At 41.0% G+C, this 20,754-nt stretch overlaps 1 protein-coding gene across 1 annotated transcript; it reads right to left on the bottom strand.

Annotated features, from left to right (window-relative positions):
• Window positions 1-8,013: 8,013 nt before the first annotated feature.
• On the bottom strand, window positions 8,014-17,337 carry LOC105080524 (uncharacterized). Its single transcript, XM_010969537.3, is given in 7 exon segments — window positions 8,014-8,884; window positions 8,886-10,270; window positions 10,873-10,965; window positions 11,263-11,389; window positions 15,133-15,164; window positions 16,884-16,941; window positions 17,057-17,337. Coding segments are annotated over 7 exon segments (2,001 nt in total). The 5' UTR covers window positions 17,060-17,337; the 3' UTR covers window positions 8,014-8,581.
• Between the last annotated feature and the right edge of the window lie 3,417 nt (window positions 17,338-20,754).

Below are 20,754 nucleotides of genomic sequence, written 5' to 3'. Positions count from 1 at the left end.
TATGGAGAATGGCTTGGCAGTTACCCAAAAAGTTAGACACAGAATTACTTTATGACTTACCAGTTCTACATCTAGGTATATACCCAGCAGAATTGGAAACAGGGATTCAAACACAACTTGTAATCAAATATTCAGAGCTGCTTTGTTCATGATAGCCAAAAGGTGGGAACACCCAAATGTCTATCAACAGATGAATGAATAAACAAAATGGGAGGGTATCCATAAAATGAAATATTGCTCAGCCGTAAAAAGGAATAAAGTACCGATAGATGATTGAGCCTTGAAAACAGCAGGCTAACTGAAAGAAGTCAGGAATAGGCCACATGTTGTATGATTCCATTAATATGAAATGTCCAGAATAGGCAAATCCATAGAGACAAAAAGGCAGTTAGTGGTTGCCAGGGACTGGGGGGAGACAGGAATGGGAAGTGAGTACTTAATGGAGGCACAGTTTCCATCTGGGATGATTAAAACAGCTCTACAACTAGACAGTGGTGATGTTTGTACAATGCTGTGAGTGTACTCAATGTCACTGAATTATACACTTTAAAATGGTTAAAATGATAAATCTTACGTTAAGTGTATTTTACCACAGTAAAGAAATGGATAGAATTGTGTAAAAGAAAACTGATGTCTGTGACATGGCAGACCATTTTAGTGGAATATTTTAACACTGTGTACTAATAAAGTTCAACATAGGCATTACTGGTAACCAAAAATTTTACTTCTAGAAGCTTCTGCAAAGGAAATAATGGCACAAACATGCAAAGATATATATACACACATACATATATGTATTTATATAGCTACAGATGTATGTATATGCACATATATACATAAATGTATACATACACATAAAGATACAGATCTAGTAATAGAGGATTAATTGATTAGTATAAACTTTCAATGGAATACTATGCAGCTATTTAAAAACATTTTATATTTAGTGAAAAAAACATGTAGCTCTAAGTTATATATAGCATAATTGTTTTCTGCTGTAATATAAAATGTGGCGAGTTATGTTTTGTTTGGGGACCTCACTGAGAACTACAGCCTGGGAGACAGCTTCTCAGCTAGCTCTGAGGAACTGCTCTCAAAAGGTAAGGGGCGGGGGAGGTAAGGGAGGAGCCAGGATATATATGAGTTTTTGCTGAAAAAGAAACATGTAGTTGAACATCAAAAGATTACTGCTCATCACAAAAAAAAGACATTTCAAATTAATGATTTTAGCGCTTTTCTAAGTATGGGAAGACACAAGAGTCTGGGCTCACTGAAATTATTCCTTAGATGCACATCTTAACTATCTAGGACCAGTATCCTGAATTCCCCTCGGTGCACTGTGGGGCAGGGCGGTGGTGGGTGTGTGTGTGCACTGGCTGGTGGCTTGACGGCAGGCCACATTCGCTGTTTACTGAAATGACAGGCAACAGTTTTGGTCCACATATGTTTATACACAGACAAACGAAAAAATATCAATACCAAAAAGTTAATGTGATTATACTTAGATATTAGGTCATTTTATTTTCTTAATTACATTTTCATAAGTATGTAAAATACTTGTAATAGAAAATAAAATTATAGTTGCCTAATTATTACTCTAAGTTTATGGGTCTTTTAAGTGTTCATTACCCCCACCAAATGACTAAATGAACCTAAGTGATAAATTTCACAAAGTATAAAAGTACAAGTACAGGTAATAGCAGGTATTATTTATTTATACCATGTATGTGCCACTAACCACAATTTTATAGACTTCATTCCCTTAATTCACAGCAAGCTTGAGAGGGACTTCACTTTTATTTGCAAAAAGGAAGAAATAAGACTCTGGTTTAGTAACTAAATGAATGCTCTGGACCCATTTCCAACTTATGCCGGGATAGGGACTCCCCCTACACCACCAAACAATTCTCCAGACACCTGCTGGGTGTCCTACAATTCAACATAATCTTCACACTATCCACCCAGACACAGTGATAGGATCCCACAAGTTAAGGGTTCAGTCCTACAAGCCTGCCTCCTCCTCCCCACCACTTCAGATGCCAGTCCCAAGTCCAGGACTTCTGTACTTCTGACCAACTGGTTATAAATCATGGTTCCCATGACCACCTCCTCAGGTTCAATTTATTTACTAGTGCGGCTCAAGAACTCAGAGAAACTTTTTGCTCACTAAAGCACTGGCTTATTATAAAAGAATATAAATCAGGAACAACCTGATGGAAGAGATGCATTAGCAAGGTATGGGGAAAGGGCACAGAGCTGCGCCATCCCCAAGAGAGCCACACTCCCAGCACCTGCTGTTCACCAAACCCAAAGCTCTAGGAATCCCATTCTATTGGGGTTTTGCAGAGGCTTCATTACATAGGTATGACTGATTAACTCACTGGCCATTGGTGATTGATTCAACCTCCAGCCCCACTCCTCCCAGAATGCCAGGGGTTAGGACTGAAAGTTCCCACCCTCTAATCAGGAGGTTGGCTGCACTGGTAACCACTCCCCACCCTTAGGTGCATTCCAAAAGTGACCTCATTAACATAAAAAGTAATACCTTAAGGGCTCTCCATACTTAGAACAGCCCCAGGGTTTTAGCTCAGTGCCAGAAACAGAGATGAAGACCAAATATTTATCTTATTTTAAACCACAATATCACAGTAACTCACCCAAGTCATCAGTAAGAGCAAGAACCCAGATTTAAAAGCCAGATCATTTCATCCCCAAACCCACACACTTGTCACTGGGCCAATATTATTTTATTATTCACCGGAAAGTATACTGATGGCTGGAGTTTACTTTGAAATACACTGTTTTAAAAAGTGAATTTAAAAAATGGAGGGATGGATGGATACCTTATAGTGCAAATACAGTAAAGTGTTAATGGTACAATCTAAGTGGTCAGTAAATGTTCACTGTAAAATTCATTCAACTTTGCTGTGCTTGGGATTTTTTCATAATAAAATGGTAAGAGGGGAAAAGCTATTAGTAAAAGTTTAGTGAAGTAACCAAAACAAAATAAATATTTAATAATTTAAAAAATTGCTTTACTGTGTTAAAGAAAATTAGAAGAAAATGAGATTAAAAGGTAGGGGGCAGGGGAAAGACCCAATTAACAATTGTAACAAAGGCAGAAAGAACAAAAACAAAAACAGGAAGGAGATGAGGGTTAAGGAAACACCCTCTGGCAAATGCCAAGTCCTAATATAATCCTAACAGTAATAACTAATGTTTTAAATATTCCAATGCAATCCAAATAGATGCGTGTATTTAATCCGATTCTAATCAATGTTGTTCTCTGTCCTCTTTATGTATTAGTGTAGCCATTTTGAAAAATCTTAATAAGAGAACTTGTATTATTTAAATGTTTAGAATATGAAACAAAAGAAAGAAAATTACACCAATGTTTCCACAGTTTATCTGAAATATGAAAATTGAACGGAGAAAGTAAAAGAAGTTGAAATATGCTAACATGGAAGAGTTGAGGGACAGAACTGGAGGGGTTAGAAGTGTTATTTTACTGGTGTCAAAAAGAATCTGAAAGGAAATACCCAAGTAAACTTGCAGTAAGAAAGAAAGAAACAACTCTAATAGGAAGTTTACCACTTTAGATTCGCTGTATCTTTGATGTTCCTAAACTTCATGTGGGGAGGAAAGCGGAGGGTGATGTAGAGCCCCAAGGGGACTACCAAAATGGTCCTTGGACGTGTACTTCAAGGACTGAAGAGAACTGTAGTGCCTCACGCCCAGCTCCTCCATCGCCCAGCTCCTCCATCGCCCAGCCCCAAATTAAACCCAGACACCGCTTTCACTGACACACACCAGCCCCCTCCCACCTCTCAATCACTGAGCCCTACTACAGCCGCAATGGCCCCAAACACAGTCCTTGCTCTCGACAGACCATTACTCCACGCCCGCGAGAGCGCCTCCACGCCCGCCAGCAAAGGCATCCCAACCGCAGCCCCACCATCCCGGACCACCAGCTCTCCCCGCCGACTCTGCGGCTCCTCCCGGCACGGACGCCCCCAGAGCCGCTCACCCCTTAACGCGTCCCGCGGAGAGACCCACACACTGACCTGAATTCCCCCCGATCCCACTGCGACCTCCTAGCGGCTGCACTTACCTCGCGCCTTCTTTCATTTCAGGCTCCCTGAGCCCCGCCCCGGAACCGGCCTACGGCGGCCCGCCGGGCTGGGCCTTTTCCCCGCAGCGCGGGCAGCCGGACTTCCGGCGTCGCCTTAGACGCTAACAGGCCCGCGCCGGCGCCGCGGCTCCCTGGGGGCAGCCATCTTTGAATAGCTGCGCGGAGCAGGGACGGCTGGAGAGAGGGGCTCGAGGCCAGGTAAAAAGCCCCTCAGCTGTTCCCTCACCTGATGCCTTGGCCTTTTTGCGGGGAGGCTGAAACGGTTGCAAACAGCGCTACACAAACTGCATAGATTTCAGAGGCTCGGGTGTACACAAGGCAAACATGGCGCCGGCGACGTTCGCCTCAACGGTCGGGAAAGAAACGGCCAGTGAGCGCTGCCATGTTGGAGGAATATCAGGTGTCCGTACGGCGGAGAGCTTTCCCCCAGGGAAGGCGAAAAGCTTAGACCACTAAAGCTTGGGTAATGAGAGGGCCCGTGACAAGTCCCTTCGTCTCAGCCGGTGACGTTAGATTTAGAAGGTGTGAATGACCGTCGAAGTATGAATTCATAGTCAAGGTTGCCTTTTGTTTCAGGCCTGTTTGGAAAACACCAAGTGTTGAAATTTGAAATGGTGGTCTGTGAAATAAGTGGACATAAAAGCCACGATGGTGCTGCCCTACCAGCAGCAATGCGGTGCCGACGTTTTGCAAATAAATCATTGTTGAAGGCAAGTTCATGTGCGTGACCCTGGGGGAGGCCAAGCAAACTGAAGTGGAGCAGAGAAAGGTTCAGGGCCAAGCGGGGAGAACTGGTGACGCGTAAGACCCAACTTGCAGATGGTCTTCGGGGAAGGATTTTTAAGGGCAAAATTTGGGGTGAGGGCTGCAAGGATTTGACTTTCTTCTGATTGGTTGGTGGTGAGGTTAACAATCAGTGCTCCAGGAATCTTGGGCTCAGCCTGAAGTTGCCATCCTCTGCTTGGATGGAGGCCTTAGTTCCTGCAGGAGAACTCAAAAGATAATGGTGTGTGTATTCCTTGAGGAACCAGGATCTAGCTTCATCTCTTTATCATGTTTCTTGACTGCTTTTCCTTTGTTTCTGCATTCCCTTCCCTGATTAGAAACCGTTTGAATCTGCCCTTTGGAACTCAAGAAAGGTCTAGGAGGCTTTCTCCTTTGAACAAGAAAAGGGGCACATGGAAAGGCTTTTGTACCTGTGAAACAGAGCAGGACCCTATGGGGTGGTCCTTGGTATAACAATCCTTTCTGTGCCCCCCATTTCTTGTTTGTAGGAAATAGACTTCATTCAGCCTCCTTGACCCTCCCTGAGTTCCAAAGTGCAGATTCAAACAGTTGCTAATCAGGGAAGGGACTGAAAGAAGAGGAACAGACTAGAAACAATAGTGTGGCCTTGGGGCAGGGTCCTGGTTCCTCCCCAAGGAATATATGTAACAGTATCTTTGAGTTCTGCTGGAACTAGGTGGATGGCAGCTTCAGGTCCAGCAAAAGATTCCTGGAACACTGCCCTGTTAACATCACCACCAGCCAATCAGAAGAAAGTCACACTTTCTGCAGCCCTCACCCCAAATTTTGTCTATAAAATCTTTTCCCCAGAAACTGTCAGGGAGTTGAGGTTTTTTGAGTTTGAGCCCCCCATCCTTCCTTGGCCCTGCAATAAACCTTCCTTTGCTCCAAACTCAGAAGCCTCTGTTTGGCCTCAGGGTGCACAAGGCATAAGAACTTTTGTTAGGTAACACCTGAGAAGGCCCACAGGGCCCTGCTTTGTTTCCAAATCACACATAACCATTCTTTCCAGGATAGTGTCATAAAGGTCTTAGAACTTCTGCTTGACACTAAGATTGTTGGGAGATGCTTCTGGAGCATCTATGAGCTGTTCTGTCACTTTCTTATGTCCAACCTTCTCTCTCTGATCACTGCTTGCCCTGTCTCTGCACCTTAATCCAAGCTCCTTCCAGCTGTAGCAGCAGTGAGCTATGGCAGAGACAAGTCAAATATTCCTTACAAACTTTTAAGACCACATAAATCTGTCAACTATAACTTTTTAGATTGGTCCCCAAAAGGTATTAAAAGTGTCTCATCCAATAAGAGCCTGGAGGGAGCAGGCTTTACTAATTCTTGGTTGTTATCTGACAGCAGTTACTTTCCTGCAAACAGGGTTTGAGGGTGAATGTCAGACACAGAGTGCGTAAGGATGAGGAAAGATGAATCAGGTATTTTGCATCTTTCTAGAGGAAAGGTTCTTCCTCTACTGGAACGCCTTTTAGTATTTTGAACATGTCAAGAAAAAGTTAGGAAGTCCTTCTCCCACATTTAAGTACAGCGATTCTCTTGTTGGAGAGTAATTTGCCAGTGGGAGCTGGTGAGGAGCAAGGTGTATGAAGACTCCTGATTCACTATAACCATTTTGCTGCTCACAGGTTAGAATCTTTGTCTTCAAAAGGACAGAGCCCTGTCAACTTCCAGGGCTTTACAATCAGGACAGTTGAGAGCTCCTAGTCTTTCGTGAACAAATCCTTTGGAAATGCAGACAATAGAATAGTGGTATTTGTTTTGTTAGCCAACATCTATTGTACTTGAGATTTCATCATCACCCCTCACACCCCCGAAATTCTCAAAGCTTCCTCTTGTGCAAGACTGTTGGTTCCCGGGTTTGGAACAGAAAGGCTGTCAGTGTCCCTGGGATTAGTGTCAGCCCTTCTTCTTCCTCTCTCTCTGTCATGCTGTACTGTGATGCTTAAGGTACATATGCCGGCCTGTCTACATTGCTTATGAAAATATGGAGCCGGGTGAGTCACACAGCCCTAGGAAAGGCTAGTTTTCAGTATGTGACCAGTGCCATTAAAAGGCCTCGCAGCCAGCTTGTGCCTTGGATCCCCTGAAGCTGATATTCTTCACATCTATTTTGGCAGCTTGTGATTTGGATATGAATAGTGTTCTTTGTGACTGAAAAAGGCTCCTGGATTCTGTGCCTGAATGTTGCAGAATACCTGTGTTTTATTTTACGGGTTTTTTCCTCATGCTGTACTGTAGTTTTGTCTTTGTTGGAATCTTACGAAGTGTAACTTGTGACGTCTCGAGTCCGTTCAACACCTTAAATTGTTCTAGTTGCACTTTCTCCATTTTAATGTAAAATGCGGTGCTTGAAAAGGAAACCAATTTTTGTAAAATTAAAGTCAGGTTCACTGTATGTTAGCACTTAATCCCCACCTAAGAAAATAATGTATGAGACTTTGCAGTTACATTCTAGAAAATATCTCTAAAGTTTGGATTCTGCTCTTTGAAGGGAAGTATATCTTGCGCCATATGGGGGAAACAGAAGCATATTTTTTTTGACCACAGGAACAAGTCATATTATCCAGTCAAGCAATTCCAGGACTAACACTCATATTTAATTTCCATCTTCTGATACCAGGGACTATCTCTCAAACTGTTTAGAATTCAAAGGGGTATAAAGCCTGTGAGTCATAATAATCTTCAAACCCTAAATATTTGTCTGGCTTAGAAGAAAGGAAATTATAAAGATGATGACTTCCACTGTGTTTCATCCAATCTTAAGATACCTTTTGTTGTATAAGGTACCATTATTTTATGTACCAAGTTCTCCGTTTAAATATGCCAAGCCATCAACTCTATGCTGCCTTTTAACTTCAGCACTGTTAATATGTGGGAAGTTTTTTCCATCTTATAATTGATGAAAAAAAAGCTTTACTCAAGAGAGACTCAAAAATTTCCAGGCCCACTTACTAATACTAGCAAATAGTGGGGCACGGTGGAGGGGGGAGATATTTAGTATTATTAAAATTTCTTATTAAAATAACAAACCATGTAGTTCAGTTATGATTTATGTAGCACTGTAATGATACAAAGACTCAGTGGGATAGTCTATGGTAAAGTTTTATGTACATTTAAGGACATGGACTAGAGTCACAATCTTTATGCTAACACATGCAATTCCTAAATATGAACAATTATTTTTATAATAAAAATAGGTACAAAACACTTACATATTCTTACATAGTTATAACATAATTTTGCTTTGCTTCCTTACTGTATTTATTTAGATATTTAATACTTTCTATAATGCTATTATGTCACAGTTACCGAAAATGACTTCCCTTATAAAACAATACCCATGAAAGCATGATTCTCCAGATTCTTTAAAGTATAGAATTTTTCCCTCCGTGTCAATTCTCTGATACCAGTGTAGTTGAATTTCACACCAACAACATCCCCACAGTTAATACTTAACACAGATATTCCTTCCTATCTCTTCTTTCTGGGCCACATTCAATTGAATTCATTGGGAAAGGTGTTTCCTCCTGTCTGGCATTCTATGCAGTTTCATTCTCAGCTAAGTAATAAGGTGGTGACTCTGGAAAGAAAGTGTGTCCCCATCTGCTGTAGTCTTAAGGTTTTACTCCCATGTACACTCTGGCGTGTAATGAACTATTCCTTCACAATGACGACTTTTGGATATTTACTTCGTTCATGATTTCTCTCCTCTATGAGTTTTCTGATGTAAAAGGAGGCTGAATTTGTGGGAGAAGGTTTTCCAACACTCACCGCATCCGTAAGGTTTCTCACCTGAGTGAGTCCTTTGATGTATAATAAGATGTGACTTCTGGGCAAAAGACTTGTGGCATTCGCTGCATTCGTGGGGTTTCTCTCCTGTATGTGTTTTCTGATGTAAAACAAGGCTAAATTTGATAGGAAAAGTTTTCCCACATTCAGGGCATCCGTAGGGTTTCTCTCCACTATGGATTCTCTGATGAATGAGGAGACTAAACTTGTGAGAGAAGGTTTTCCCACATTCGTGGCATTCATAAGGTTTCTCTCCTGAGTGAATTCTCTGATGAATAAGGAGATACGACTTCCGGCTGAAGGCTTTGTGGCATTCACTGCACTCGTAAGGCTTCTCTCCGGTGTGAGACCTCAGATGAATAGTGAGGTGTGACCTCTGGGTGAAAGCTTTCTGACACTGACCGCACTCATAGGGTTTCTCACCGGTATGAGTTCTTTGGTGCAGAATGAGACTAAACTTGATGGAGAACGTTTTACCACATTCCTTGCATCCATAGGGTCTCTCTCCTGTGTGAGTTCTCCAGTGTGTATTGAGGAGCGACTTGACACTAAAGCCTTTCCCACACTCGCTGCAATTATAAGGCTTCTCGCCCGTGTGAGTTCTCTGATGTCTAATGAGCTCCGACCTCTGGATGAAGGCTTTCCCACATTCATTGCATCCATAAGGTTTTTCCCCTGTATGCGTTTTTTGGTGTAAAATGAGGCTAAACTTAAGGGGAAATGTTTTCCCACATTCACTGCAGCCATAAGGCTTCTCTCCTGTGTGAGACCGCTGATGAATACGGAGCTGTGACTTACTGCTGAAGCTTTTGTGACATTCACCACACCTGTAGGGTTTCTCTCCCGTATGAGTTCTTTGATGTAAAGTAAGCTGTGACTTATCACTGAAGCCTTTCTGACACATCCGACACTCAAACCGTTTCCCTCCTGTGTGAGTTCTTTGATGTTTATTAAGGCATGACTTATCGGTAAAAGCTTTTCCGCATTTATGACACTCATATGGTTTCTCTCCTGTATGGGTTCTCTGGTGTAAAATGAGATGGGACTTCCGGCCGAAGGCTTTCTGACATCTACTGCATCCAAAGGGTTTCTCTCCTGTGTGCGTTCTCTGATGCTTAATAAGGTCTGACCTCTGGGAAAAGGCTTTCCCATAGTCACTGCAGTTACAGTGTTTCTCTGCTGTTTGAGTTTCCCAGTGTTTGATAAGCTGTGACTTATGGCTGAAAGCTTTTACACGTTCATTATAGTCATTGTATTTTTGCCCAGCATGAGTTTTCTCATGCTTAGTATAAAGAAATAATTTGTCATACTGATCAAATTCAACCTCATTTCTTGCATAGCTTTTGTTCTGAATAATATACTCTAGGTTAGGTTTCAAATATTTTCCAAGTATGTCAAGTGTATGAGATCTTTGTACTAAAGAAACATCAAGGTTTAAGCTCAGAGAAGGTATTTTTCCAAATGTATTATCTTCATGGTGACTCCCCATAGTTTCCAGGTTGCCTTGGTTTTCTTCGTGCCAGTCTCTATGACTGTCAGCTTGCCAGGTGTCTTCTAGAAACAGAACAACAAATCCACAATGACCATGTAATAGAAGCAGCAGAATCTCAGCAAAGGCCAAGGAGAGAAGAGGAAATGAGACTGGGGGGCGGTGGGGGGGTACACAACCGAAGTCTGAGACATTTATAAATGGAAAGAGAAAAATGTGAAGAAAAGAAAAGGAATAGACTACAGAGGTATGGGAGACACAAAATGAAGAGGGGAGAATTTATGAATGCTTGATTATATAAGAAAAGAGAGCTATAACCATGGATGAGGGAGAGGGAGACAAGATTAAGGCAGGTGAGCTGAGGATGCCAGGGAGAAAGAGTAGTTAGGAGGGCAAGTTCCAAGATGAACTTGAGAGGGATCAGATCAGAATATGTAAAACAAGGAAATGTATTTTTTTTTAAACCAAGCAAAAGAGACCTAATATGGAGAGATTAAGTGCAGTCGATGTTAGTGTATGTGGGAGCACACAACATTTGTTCCGAGTCACATTCAGGCTTAGAAACGTCAAGAAGATTTCTCCAAGCAACGTTTCAGAAGAGCCGCCCTCTTCCAGACCAGCTGGGATTTCACCTTCCTTTCATCCCCTGCGACTGGTTTCCACTCACCTGGATGAATCTGACTGTGGGTCTCTTCCTCTGCTATCCACGGTTTTCCTTGCTCCAACTGGCAGAATGCATCTGCTCTGGTATCTTGATACCCTACTCAAGGAAAATTACAGAGGACCTGTGGACCCAGATACCTGGACTACGAGGCCTCTGAAAAATGGGGAAAGATGACATTAAAGGGGCTGAACAATTTGCATCTTGGCCAAGTAAAGGCCTTTTTCTTTGGAAGTGAGAGAAAAACACTGTGTGAGAGGTCAGGAAGTACTAAAATCTGTGATGTATGAAACTCAACTCTAAAACCGTAAGGCACTTGTAAGGCTCCATGCCTTTCACCCCTGAGAAAGGAAAGGCAGTGGACTGCTTCCACTACCCAGGGACAGCTCTGCTTACCCACTGATACCAAGTTGCTGTAATTTTCCAACATCACATCTTGGTACAGGTTCTTCTGAACAAGGTCCAGTAGCTGCCACTCCTCCCAGGTGAAAACCACAGCCACGTCCCTGAATGATAGTGAGCCCTGTAACGGAACATTCATATTCTTTCTAAAAGGATTATCGCTGGTTAATACTATGAAGATAAATGGGACTTTCTTAATAATAACTTTTCCCATGCGAAGCTGTTTCACTGCTTTCTGTACAATTATTTTGCATTATACTTTCTAGGAGAAGCCAATTTTTTATTTAAAATATCCTGTTTTTGTGCTTCCCTCCAGTCATTCACTGACCCACATGTTCATCTATGCAGAAAAGAGGATTAGAATTGAGAGCATCCTAGATCCTTTCATCTAGAAACCACCTACAACCTCTGTGCATGCACCTATGTGTCAGACACTCCTTTATTAATAAGCCTTGCTCCTTCCCTGGAGGAGCACACTGGCTTGCAAGGAGAAATGGAAATGTATGGGAGTACAATACATTTATATATGGCAAGTAAGAAATATATGCCATGTGGGCACCATTAGGTAGGAGAAAAATTAGAAAGGTTAAACCTCATATAGCTGAATCTGGAACTAATTCTTATGAGATCAATTCTGTTTTACAGCAAGTTCCAGAGGGAAGAGGGGGCATGGCCTTCCAGAAAGAAGTAACATGAATGACAGCAAAACACTGAGACTACATTTCCTAAGCTGTGAAATTAAAGGACTGAATTTAGAGCAGGTGGAGCACTCAAGACATTTTTCACTTACTATTATTTGCTACTTATATGCTGATATGGAGAGACTTCCAAGTAAGTGGTTAAGTGCATATAATATATTAAAGGAAGGTACGTAAACCATAACTGTCATTATGACCATGTGTATATTTAGGTGCTGTGCAGGAAAGGGTTAACTTAGCAGGCCTGGGTTGCCCAACCCTAAACATTACAAAGGAAGGCCTATCCTTGACTTGCTCCTGGGAGATGACCTCTGGACCCCTGAAATATCCAGCCTGGTGAATGTTTTCACATTCCCAAGGCCTTCAGCTTCGCTGTATCATTTTGACTTCTGGGGGCTGGAGACAGAGCAGCTAAGGCCAGTTGTGTACGCCGGATGTCTACGCTGACTGACTCTCAGTAAAAGCCCCGGACATCAAGGTGCACATGGGCATCCCTGGCTGGCAGCACATCACACCTGTTGTCGTAGGTCATTGCGGGGAGACTTAAGCGCTGTTCATGCTGCTCCACTGGGCAAGGACAACTGGGACCTCGGGCCTGGTCTTTCCTGGACTCTGTGTGTATTTTGCCTTTGCTGGTTTTAATCTGTATTTTTTCACTGTAGTAATCCATAGCTGTGAGTGTAACAGCTTTCTTGAGTCCTGTGAGTTCTAGAGAATCATCAAACTTGAGGGTGAGCTAGAGACCCTCAACTCAAATTCATACAAATTCGCATTTATGTATGTAAATGCTGACATGGGAGGTCAGAAGAATACACAAAAGTTTTCAGATTATTTGAGAGTGGAGAAAAAGGACTGATGGGAGACTTAAGGGTTTAGCTCTGTAAACTTCTGGACTATTTGAAACTTTGACATTAAGAACATTTTAAGCTTCACTAATATTATTAGAAATGTTCTAAAATAAAAGATGTAAGTAGTAACTACAAGCTGAGAGTTGATGCTGCATTTTTGGATGTGAAGAGATTATGAAGGGAATATTCTAAGACTTTGCTAGTTAGTACATGTACTTTAGGACTGTTAGTCTATAAACTGGGGTTTCTTTTTTTTAATTTAAAATTTTTTTAATGAAATGTAATTGATTTACAATGTTGTGTTAGTTTCTGGTATGCAGTATAGTGACTCAGTTATACACATATATATTCTTTTTCATAATAGGTTATTACAAGATACTGAATATAATTCCCTGTGCTATATAGTAGGACTTTGTTATTTATCTATTTTATATATAGTAGTTTGTATCTGCTAATCCCAAACTCCTAATTTATCCCTCCCTCCCCCTTTTCCCCTTTGGTAACCATAAGTTTGTTTTCTATGTCTGTGAGTCTGTTTGTTTTATAAATAAGTTCATTTGTATCATTTTTTAGATTCCATATATAATAAGTGATATCATATGATATTTGTTTTCCTCTATCTGACTTACTTCACTTAGTATGATAAGCTCTAGGTCCCTCCATGTTGTTGCAAATGGCATTACTTCATTCTTTTTGATGGCTGAGTAGTATTCCATTATATATATATACATATATATATATATATATACATACACACACACACACACACACTACATTTTCTTTATCCAGTCATCTGTCAATGGATATTTAGGTTGCTTCCATGTCTTGGCTATTGTAAATAGTGCTGCTATAAACATTGGGGTGCATATGTCTTTTCGAATTAGAGTTTTCTCCAGATATATGCCCAGGGGTGGGATTGTTGAATCATTTGGTAACTCTATTTTTAGTTTTTTAAGGAACCTCCATACTGTTTTCCATAGTGGCTGCACCAAGTTACATTCCCACCAACATTAACTGGGGTTTCTTAACCTTGGCACTGTTGACATTTTGGGCTGGATAATTCTTTCTTGTGGAGGCCTTTACTATGTATTGTAGGATGTTCAGCAGCATCCCTGGCCTCTATGCACTATTTATAAAAATAAATGTGTATCATTAGGTTTTGAGGTGGCTTGTTATGCAGAAATAGATAACTGGGAGATAGTAGAGACAAGTTGGCACTCCATTTTATTACACATTTAGAGCCTCACAGGCTATTATCTATGCTCCAACTTTAAATAATTTGTATAAATGTATGACTTACATATTCTGATTGCAACCTGACTGTGAATTTGATTTTCAGTCTCAGTATTTTTTACTGAATTCTGATATTTATCTTTTCATGCTGTATCTGGTAGAGAGTAGTCTTCATAAATATTGAATAAACATATTTTTTAATATATGTATTATTTAATCTCCTAAAAACTACTGGAAATCCAAATGGAAAATAAATATACAAAAAAAAAAACAACTCACTTGAGACTTGGACATTTTCTGGAGCCCTGGGTCACAGATAGCAACTTTAATATCTGCTTTACTGTTGGTTCTGGGCTCTTCTCTGAAGCTCTAATACAAGGTCTCTGGTCAAGGATGTAGTGCTGATCTTGGTACCTTCAGTTCCTTCCCTCATGGGAACTGTTTTATCCCAGGAAGCCAGAACCTGGAGGATTACCGAAATTCCCTGCTGTAATAAACTATAATTGGGAGTATGACATTTTTCTGAGTTGTGTGAGTCCTTATTTGTATGTGTGTATGTATTTTAGATATACACACACATATCAATATCTAAAATTTAACTTGTTTTCTTCAGGTGGTAGGCTAACATGATAATCTAAAGAAAAAAGTAACATATTACCCGATGGTTTATTTTACAATAAACATGTAACTATTTTATAATAAACACAAACAACAAAGATATCTTTATTAAATTATGTAATGTTGCCAAAATTGTATTCAAAACTATATCTATATTTAGAGGACTATTATAAATAAATTTTTTTTAAAGAGAGAAAAATTTTAAAGCCTAAAAAATCCAGAGAAACAAGTATGTGTGTGTGTGTGTGTGTGTGTGTGTGTGTACTGCTTGCTAACCTGTCAGGTACTTAATATATGCAAGGTACTCTAACTATATTAGTAGTTAGTAGTGATTTTTTTTAACAGTGGGAAAAGAATCTCAGGTTTAAAAATCTGTCCAAGTTCACACAGTAAGTGGCAGGATATGGATAAAAGCCTAGATCTGCCCAAATCCAAAATCCATATTCTTTTCTCTGAGTTAAACTTACCCGTAGGTGCTCTGACTGCTTACCTGGGAAACCTACAAGAATCAATTTAAGCACATGAGTAATAATTTCAGTAAAGAAATGAAAGAGAAAATGTTTATTTTTAATAATCTGCTTTTATACCTATAAAATACAATAAAATAAAAAATAATTTAAAAATTTAAGAGAAAGAGAAGCTATTTGCAATGGCAGCAAGCATAGACAAGATGTAGGAATAAACTTAACAAGCAATGTCCAGATCTATATGAGTATTTTAATGTCATGTCTATACAAAGTATTGCAAAGATTTAATATAACTTCAGTCAACATTGCAAGGAGAGCCACATTATACAGTACTATGCAGCTATCAATAAGACTTTGTACCAAAAATCAGTAATCTGAAACAATTTTATCATTAGGTTAAGTTTCTTTTAGAAAGTAAACTATAAACTACTTATGCAGTCTTATCACATCTTTGTAATAAAATGCATGATGAAAAAGTTTGGGGAAGGAAATATATAAAGAATTTTAACCATGTGTATCTCTGACTACCAAGATTTTGGATGTAGGAATGTTCTCTCATGTATCAGAAGTACCAAACAGGAAGGCTCCCCGAGAAACACACAGTAAATTTGAAAGCTAGAGGGCCAGGTACTACATCTTTCATAATAAGCATTTAACCTTAGGTTTATTTAGATCTTGATCATTTCAAAGGAGTTTTCATTGTTTTGGAGACATTGTTTTGGAGAAGAGGTAATTTAGAGGACAGAGGGAGTTGGAAAGCAGGTTTTGAAGAAGGCACTGATGTATGAGAAGTCAATGGGCTTTAAAACCCCACAGCCTTTCAAAACGCAGAGACCTCTAGCTCCAACTCTCATAAATCTTTCTGGTATCAGTCCCCAACAACATCATACCCAAAATATGGGCTACATGGCTAGGTCAGTTCATAGTTCGAGACTTCTAACAGGTTACCATTGGCCTATCCAGACTCAAACGCCCAGATCTTCATGATTCTCAATGACCACTGGAGACCCTCAAAGACAAAAAAAAAAAAAAAAAAAAAGCTGCCTCAAGCACTAAGCTCCCCACAAGACCACCCCATTCACTGACCACCCAGAAGGATGCCCTAGTCACTGACACCCCCCCCCGCCCCCAAGTACGTTCCAGACACGGAAGCTAAGAACAGGAAAAACACTGAACTACCTACTAAGAATATCTCAATCACTGACCTCCCCTCATGGCCACTCCCATTAGTAAACCTTCCAAAAGACGTCCCAGTCACTGACTTATGCCCCAAGGATTCCCCAGACATTGACCTTCCTCCAAAGATGCGCCAATCGCTGACATCTTCCCGAGGCTATCCAAAGAACTGATCTTCCTCCAGAAGACTTTTCAGGTTCTGAGGCACCCCAATTCCTGATTCCCTTCAAGAACAACCGGATCACTGACCTGTCATTCATCCCCAATCACTAACCTTCCCTGAAAGATGCCCCAATTCCTGACCTATCCCCCAAGTGCATCCCAATCACTGACCCACCCCCTAGGTCACGGATTTACCTCAAGACCGTCCAGTCCCCCCGAAAGGCTAGCCCCAAGCCACTTAAATCTTTCTCCATGCTTCTCCGATACCCTAACCATCCCCAAGCCTGCCCCATTTTTGACCATCCCGCTCCCTCAATCACGGAATGCACCCCTTGCCCCACAACAGCTTGCTCCTCATACAGACTCCCCATAGCCCTCCCCTACCTCAAAGCTCGTATCTCCATAAAGCTCACCTCGTTCTGCTCCTGGAACGCGAAACTGGGACCCCTTACTAGATCGTTCGCGCACCAGCTGGGTGGGTAAAAACAGGCACAGTCCATCACTTTCTTCAGATTCACAAATCCAGCTGTTCCACCTCGCAGCTCTAGTTTAGCGTCTGTGGCACGCGAGTCTGCAGGATACCAACCATCACTCCGGGGCTTCCTTCCACCGACGAAGATTCCGTTACACTTCGGCGTCTTTTAGACAAAGACACTATGACAGGGTATGGCGGCGCCCGTTAGCTGATTTATGTGGGGCCCGCCATCTTGGAAGACCGGCAGTACAACCACTTTTCCTGCCCCCCCCACCCCCCAACTTGTCTGCGTTACGCCGGTCGCTAGTCTCGCAAAGGGCAATGCGCATGTCCTCCTCCGCAGACCGGAGTCTCATCCCAGTAAGACGCACGGAGCCCAAAGGTGTCCGCCTCCGCTTTGCCGCTGGTAGGTACGAAGCGGCCCAGCGTCGCCGCGGGCGCGGCCATCTTGGAAAGGGTGTGCGTGTCCGTACAGAACAGGAGTCGCCCTTTAGGGAGCCGGGGGCAGGTGGAGCGACTTCCGGGAAGGCTTCTGGAGAACCGCGTGTGGTTTGGAGAAGCCCAGGTGATAAAGGAAGGTAGCATGCATCCCTGTGGGCACAGAGTAAACAAATTTAGCTGAAGGAGAAGATCTCTTTCAGCCAGAACTGGTGGTGGAAGTTTGGTGACATCTCCAGGGTGAAAGGTGAGAGCTCTACTGGGAGGGTAGAGCTAACAGTGAGGGAGGGGTTATCTTTCTGACCAAAGTGGAAGGTAGTGAAATGGAGAGGAAGAGAAGACTAGAAATTGTTGGTAGAAATTTCTGTGGTGGCTTTATCTTAATTCAGATATTTTCACAAAATTTTTCTAGTGAAGAAATTATTAGAGTTGGACTTGTTGCATCGAAGAGAATGAAAAATTTTAATTGGATAGATTATTCTCGATTGTTGTCAAAAAATGATCTATTAATGAATATACCTTACTGGCTGCTATCCGTCCTCCCCCAAGAACTCCAACTGAAAAGGAATAGTTAATTTTTATTAAGTGTATACATTTTTTGAGTAGGAGGCTATTTCAAGCATAATTTTATTATCTTAATTTTCTAAAAGCAATCAACGGTGGATATAAATATTATTTATTTTAGTTATAGGAAAGAAAGGGCTAATTCTATCAAAGTGCCTATTTCCTAACTGCTTTATCAATCTTTTAGTTTTTGTCCATCCTAAGGGTTGTGGACTGAAATAAATGCACAACCTAAAAGTTGAGAGGTACGTTTTATTTGGTGGACAATACTGAGGACTCAGCCCAGGATGACAGCCTCTCAGATTGCTCTGAGGGACTGCCCAGAAGAGATAGGGTAGGAGCCAGGATATATAGTTTTACAACAAAGACCAGGTAGTTGAACGTTAAAAGATTATTTGTTAACTAAAGATAACCAGGACATCTCAAGTTAAAGAATTTAGTGCTTTTCTTTGTATGGGAGTGAACAAACATTTGGGTTCATTGAATTCATTCCTATGACTAGCACCTAGCTCTCTAGGGCCAGTATCCTGTCCTTTCTTTTTGAAGTCACCTCAGAGTGCACCATTGTGAGTGGCTGCAGAGGCTGGGCTGCAGGCTTGTCTTCACTGGGGGTGTTGGCAGTGGCTGATGACTTGATTGCTTCAGTATTCTTTGTTTACTGATAAGGTTTGCAGTATTTTTTGTTCACAGGTGAAAAAAAATACTGTTAATTTTTTTTTTTTTTTGTAAATTGTTTACTTATGTTTTTCCTGTTTTAGGTTGGTTATCTTTTTCTTAATCATGTTGTGGATATTTATAACTATCATTTCTACCTCCATTCTCCCCACATCTAAGCAACCACTTACTTTCTGTCTATAGATTTGCCTATTCAGGACATTTTATAAGTCCAATCAAATAATATGTAGTCCTTGTAACTTGCTTCTTTCGCTTAGCGTAATGCTTTCAAGGTTCATCATGTTGTGGCATGTTTCTGTACTTCATTCCTTATTATACCTGAATAATATTCCATTGTGTGGCTATAGCACATTTTATTTTTCCCTTCATCAGTTGATGGATATTTGAGTTGTTTTCACTTACGGCTGTTATAAATAATGCTGCTGTAAACATTTGTGTATAAGTTTTTGTGTGGATATATGCTTTCATTTCTCTTGGTATAAACCTAGGAGTGAAATTGCTGGGTCATACAGTAAATAAGTTTACTGTTTGGGGAAATATGAGACTGTTTTCCAAAGTAGCTGCATAAAATGAATATCAACTGAATGAAAACTGTTTCTTCTACCCTAGAATACTTCTGACATCAAATGTGTGGATTTTCCCCCCACACCAAGCAAGTCTCCAGTTATCTGTGGACACCAACTGGGTGTACTACAATTCAGTTCTGAGACTATCCACCTGGTGTTAGTGCTGACCCCATAGGTTAAGGCTCCAGTCCCACAATACTGCTTCTGACTTCAGATAACAATTTCAAGAAGGTGCTTTCTGTATTTCTGACTGATTGGCTCTAAATCAGGGATTTCCATGACCTTCTCAGATTTGATAATTTGCTAGACTGTCTCACACAACTTGGGAAAACAGTTTACTTCCTGCGTTACCAGTTTATTATAAAAGGATAAATTCAGGAACAGCTAAATGGAAAACATGCATAGGGCAAGTTATGGGAGAAGGGGAATGGAACTTCCATGCTCTCTCTCAGTGCCATCCCAACACCTCAGCGTTTTCAGCAGTCAGGAAGCTCTCCCAATCTCTTTGATTATGTTTTTTTATAGAGACTTCATTATGTAGGCATGATTGATTATATAATTTGCTATTAGTAATTAACTCAACCTCCAGCTCCTTTCCCCTCCCAGCAGGGTGAATTCCCTGGCAATCAGCCCCTATCCTGAGGGGTTTCCAAAGTCACCTCATTAATATGAACTCAGACGTGGTTGAAGCAGGCTTGTTACGAATAACAAAAGACACTTTCACCTTTATTAATCCTGAGTTGTTTCAGAAGGTGGGAACTAAATCCAAATATTTTAACAAAATATATTCCTATTACTTTAATCCCTTAAGACATTACAAGGGTTTTAGGCGCTCTGGCTAGGAGCCAGGATGAAGACCAAAATATGTATTTCTCGTTTCACAATATCACACTGCACCCTTTTACATTCCACGAGCAGTTTATGAGGTTTCCATTTCTTCCACATTCTCACCAACACCTGGATTATTTATCGTTTGCAGCTATTATGAATAAAGGTGCTATTAACATTCTTGTATAAGTCTTTGGACATATTTCAGAGTATTCTTGAATAAATATCTAGGAATGGAACTGCTGCCTCCGAGGATTCTCAGTTTTATTTTGTAATTCTTTTAAATTTAGGAGTTAGTTTCGTAAGGCTTTTTACCCTTTTAAAGATTTTGACATTTTAACATGTACATATTTATTGTTGACCTAAAACAATATAACAGCTTGGAGGTTGGATTCCCTCTTCCCATCGGCTCGTGACTACTCTCCACCCATTTACTGGGAGGTAACTATGTCCCACCCCCAAAGGTATGCCAGGTTTCTTGCAGTTGCGGGTTTTTTGTTTGTTTTTTTGACATCCTGTGACGGCATTATGGTGTCCGCTTTGCCGTGAGTACTTCTCCAAGACTCCTCTCTGTCCTCAAAATCATCCTTTCATGTTCCACATTCAATCAGAAGCGTTCTCGGGATATCTCCTTTTTGGCTTACCCGTTTGCTCTTTTTTCCTCCCCTGGAAAGGCGTTTTTTGTTTCGTATTGTGTTTGTATGGACACCTTACTTCGAAGATGGCTGCGCCCACTGT

Source organism: Camelus bactrianus, chromosome 9 (genome assembly GCF_048773025.1).
Source record: "Camelus bactrianus isolate YW-2024 breed Bactrian camel chromosome 9, ASM4877302v1, whole genome shotgun sequence".
Lineage (NCBI taxonomy): Eukaryota > Metazoa > Chordata > Mammalia > Artiodactyla > Camelidae > Camelus > Camelus bactrianus.
This window is presented reverse-complemented; position numbering and strand designations above follow the sequence as displayed.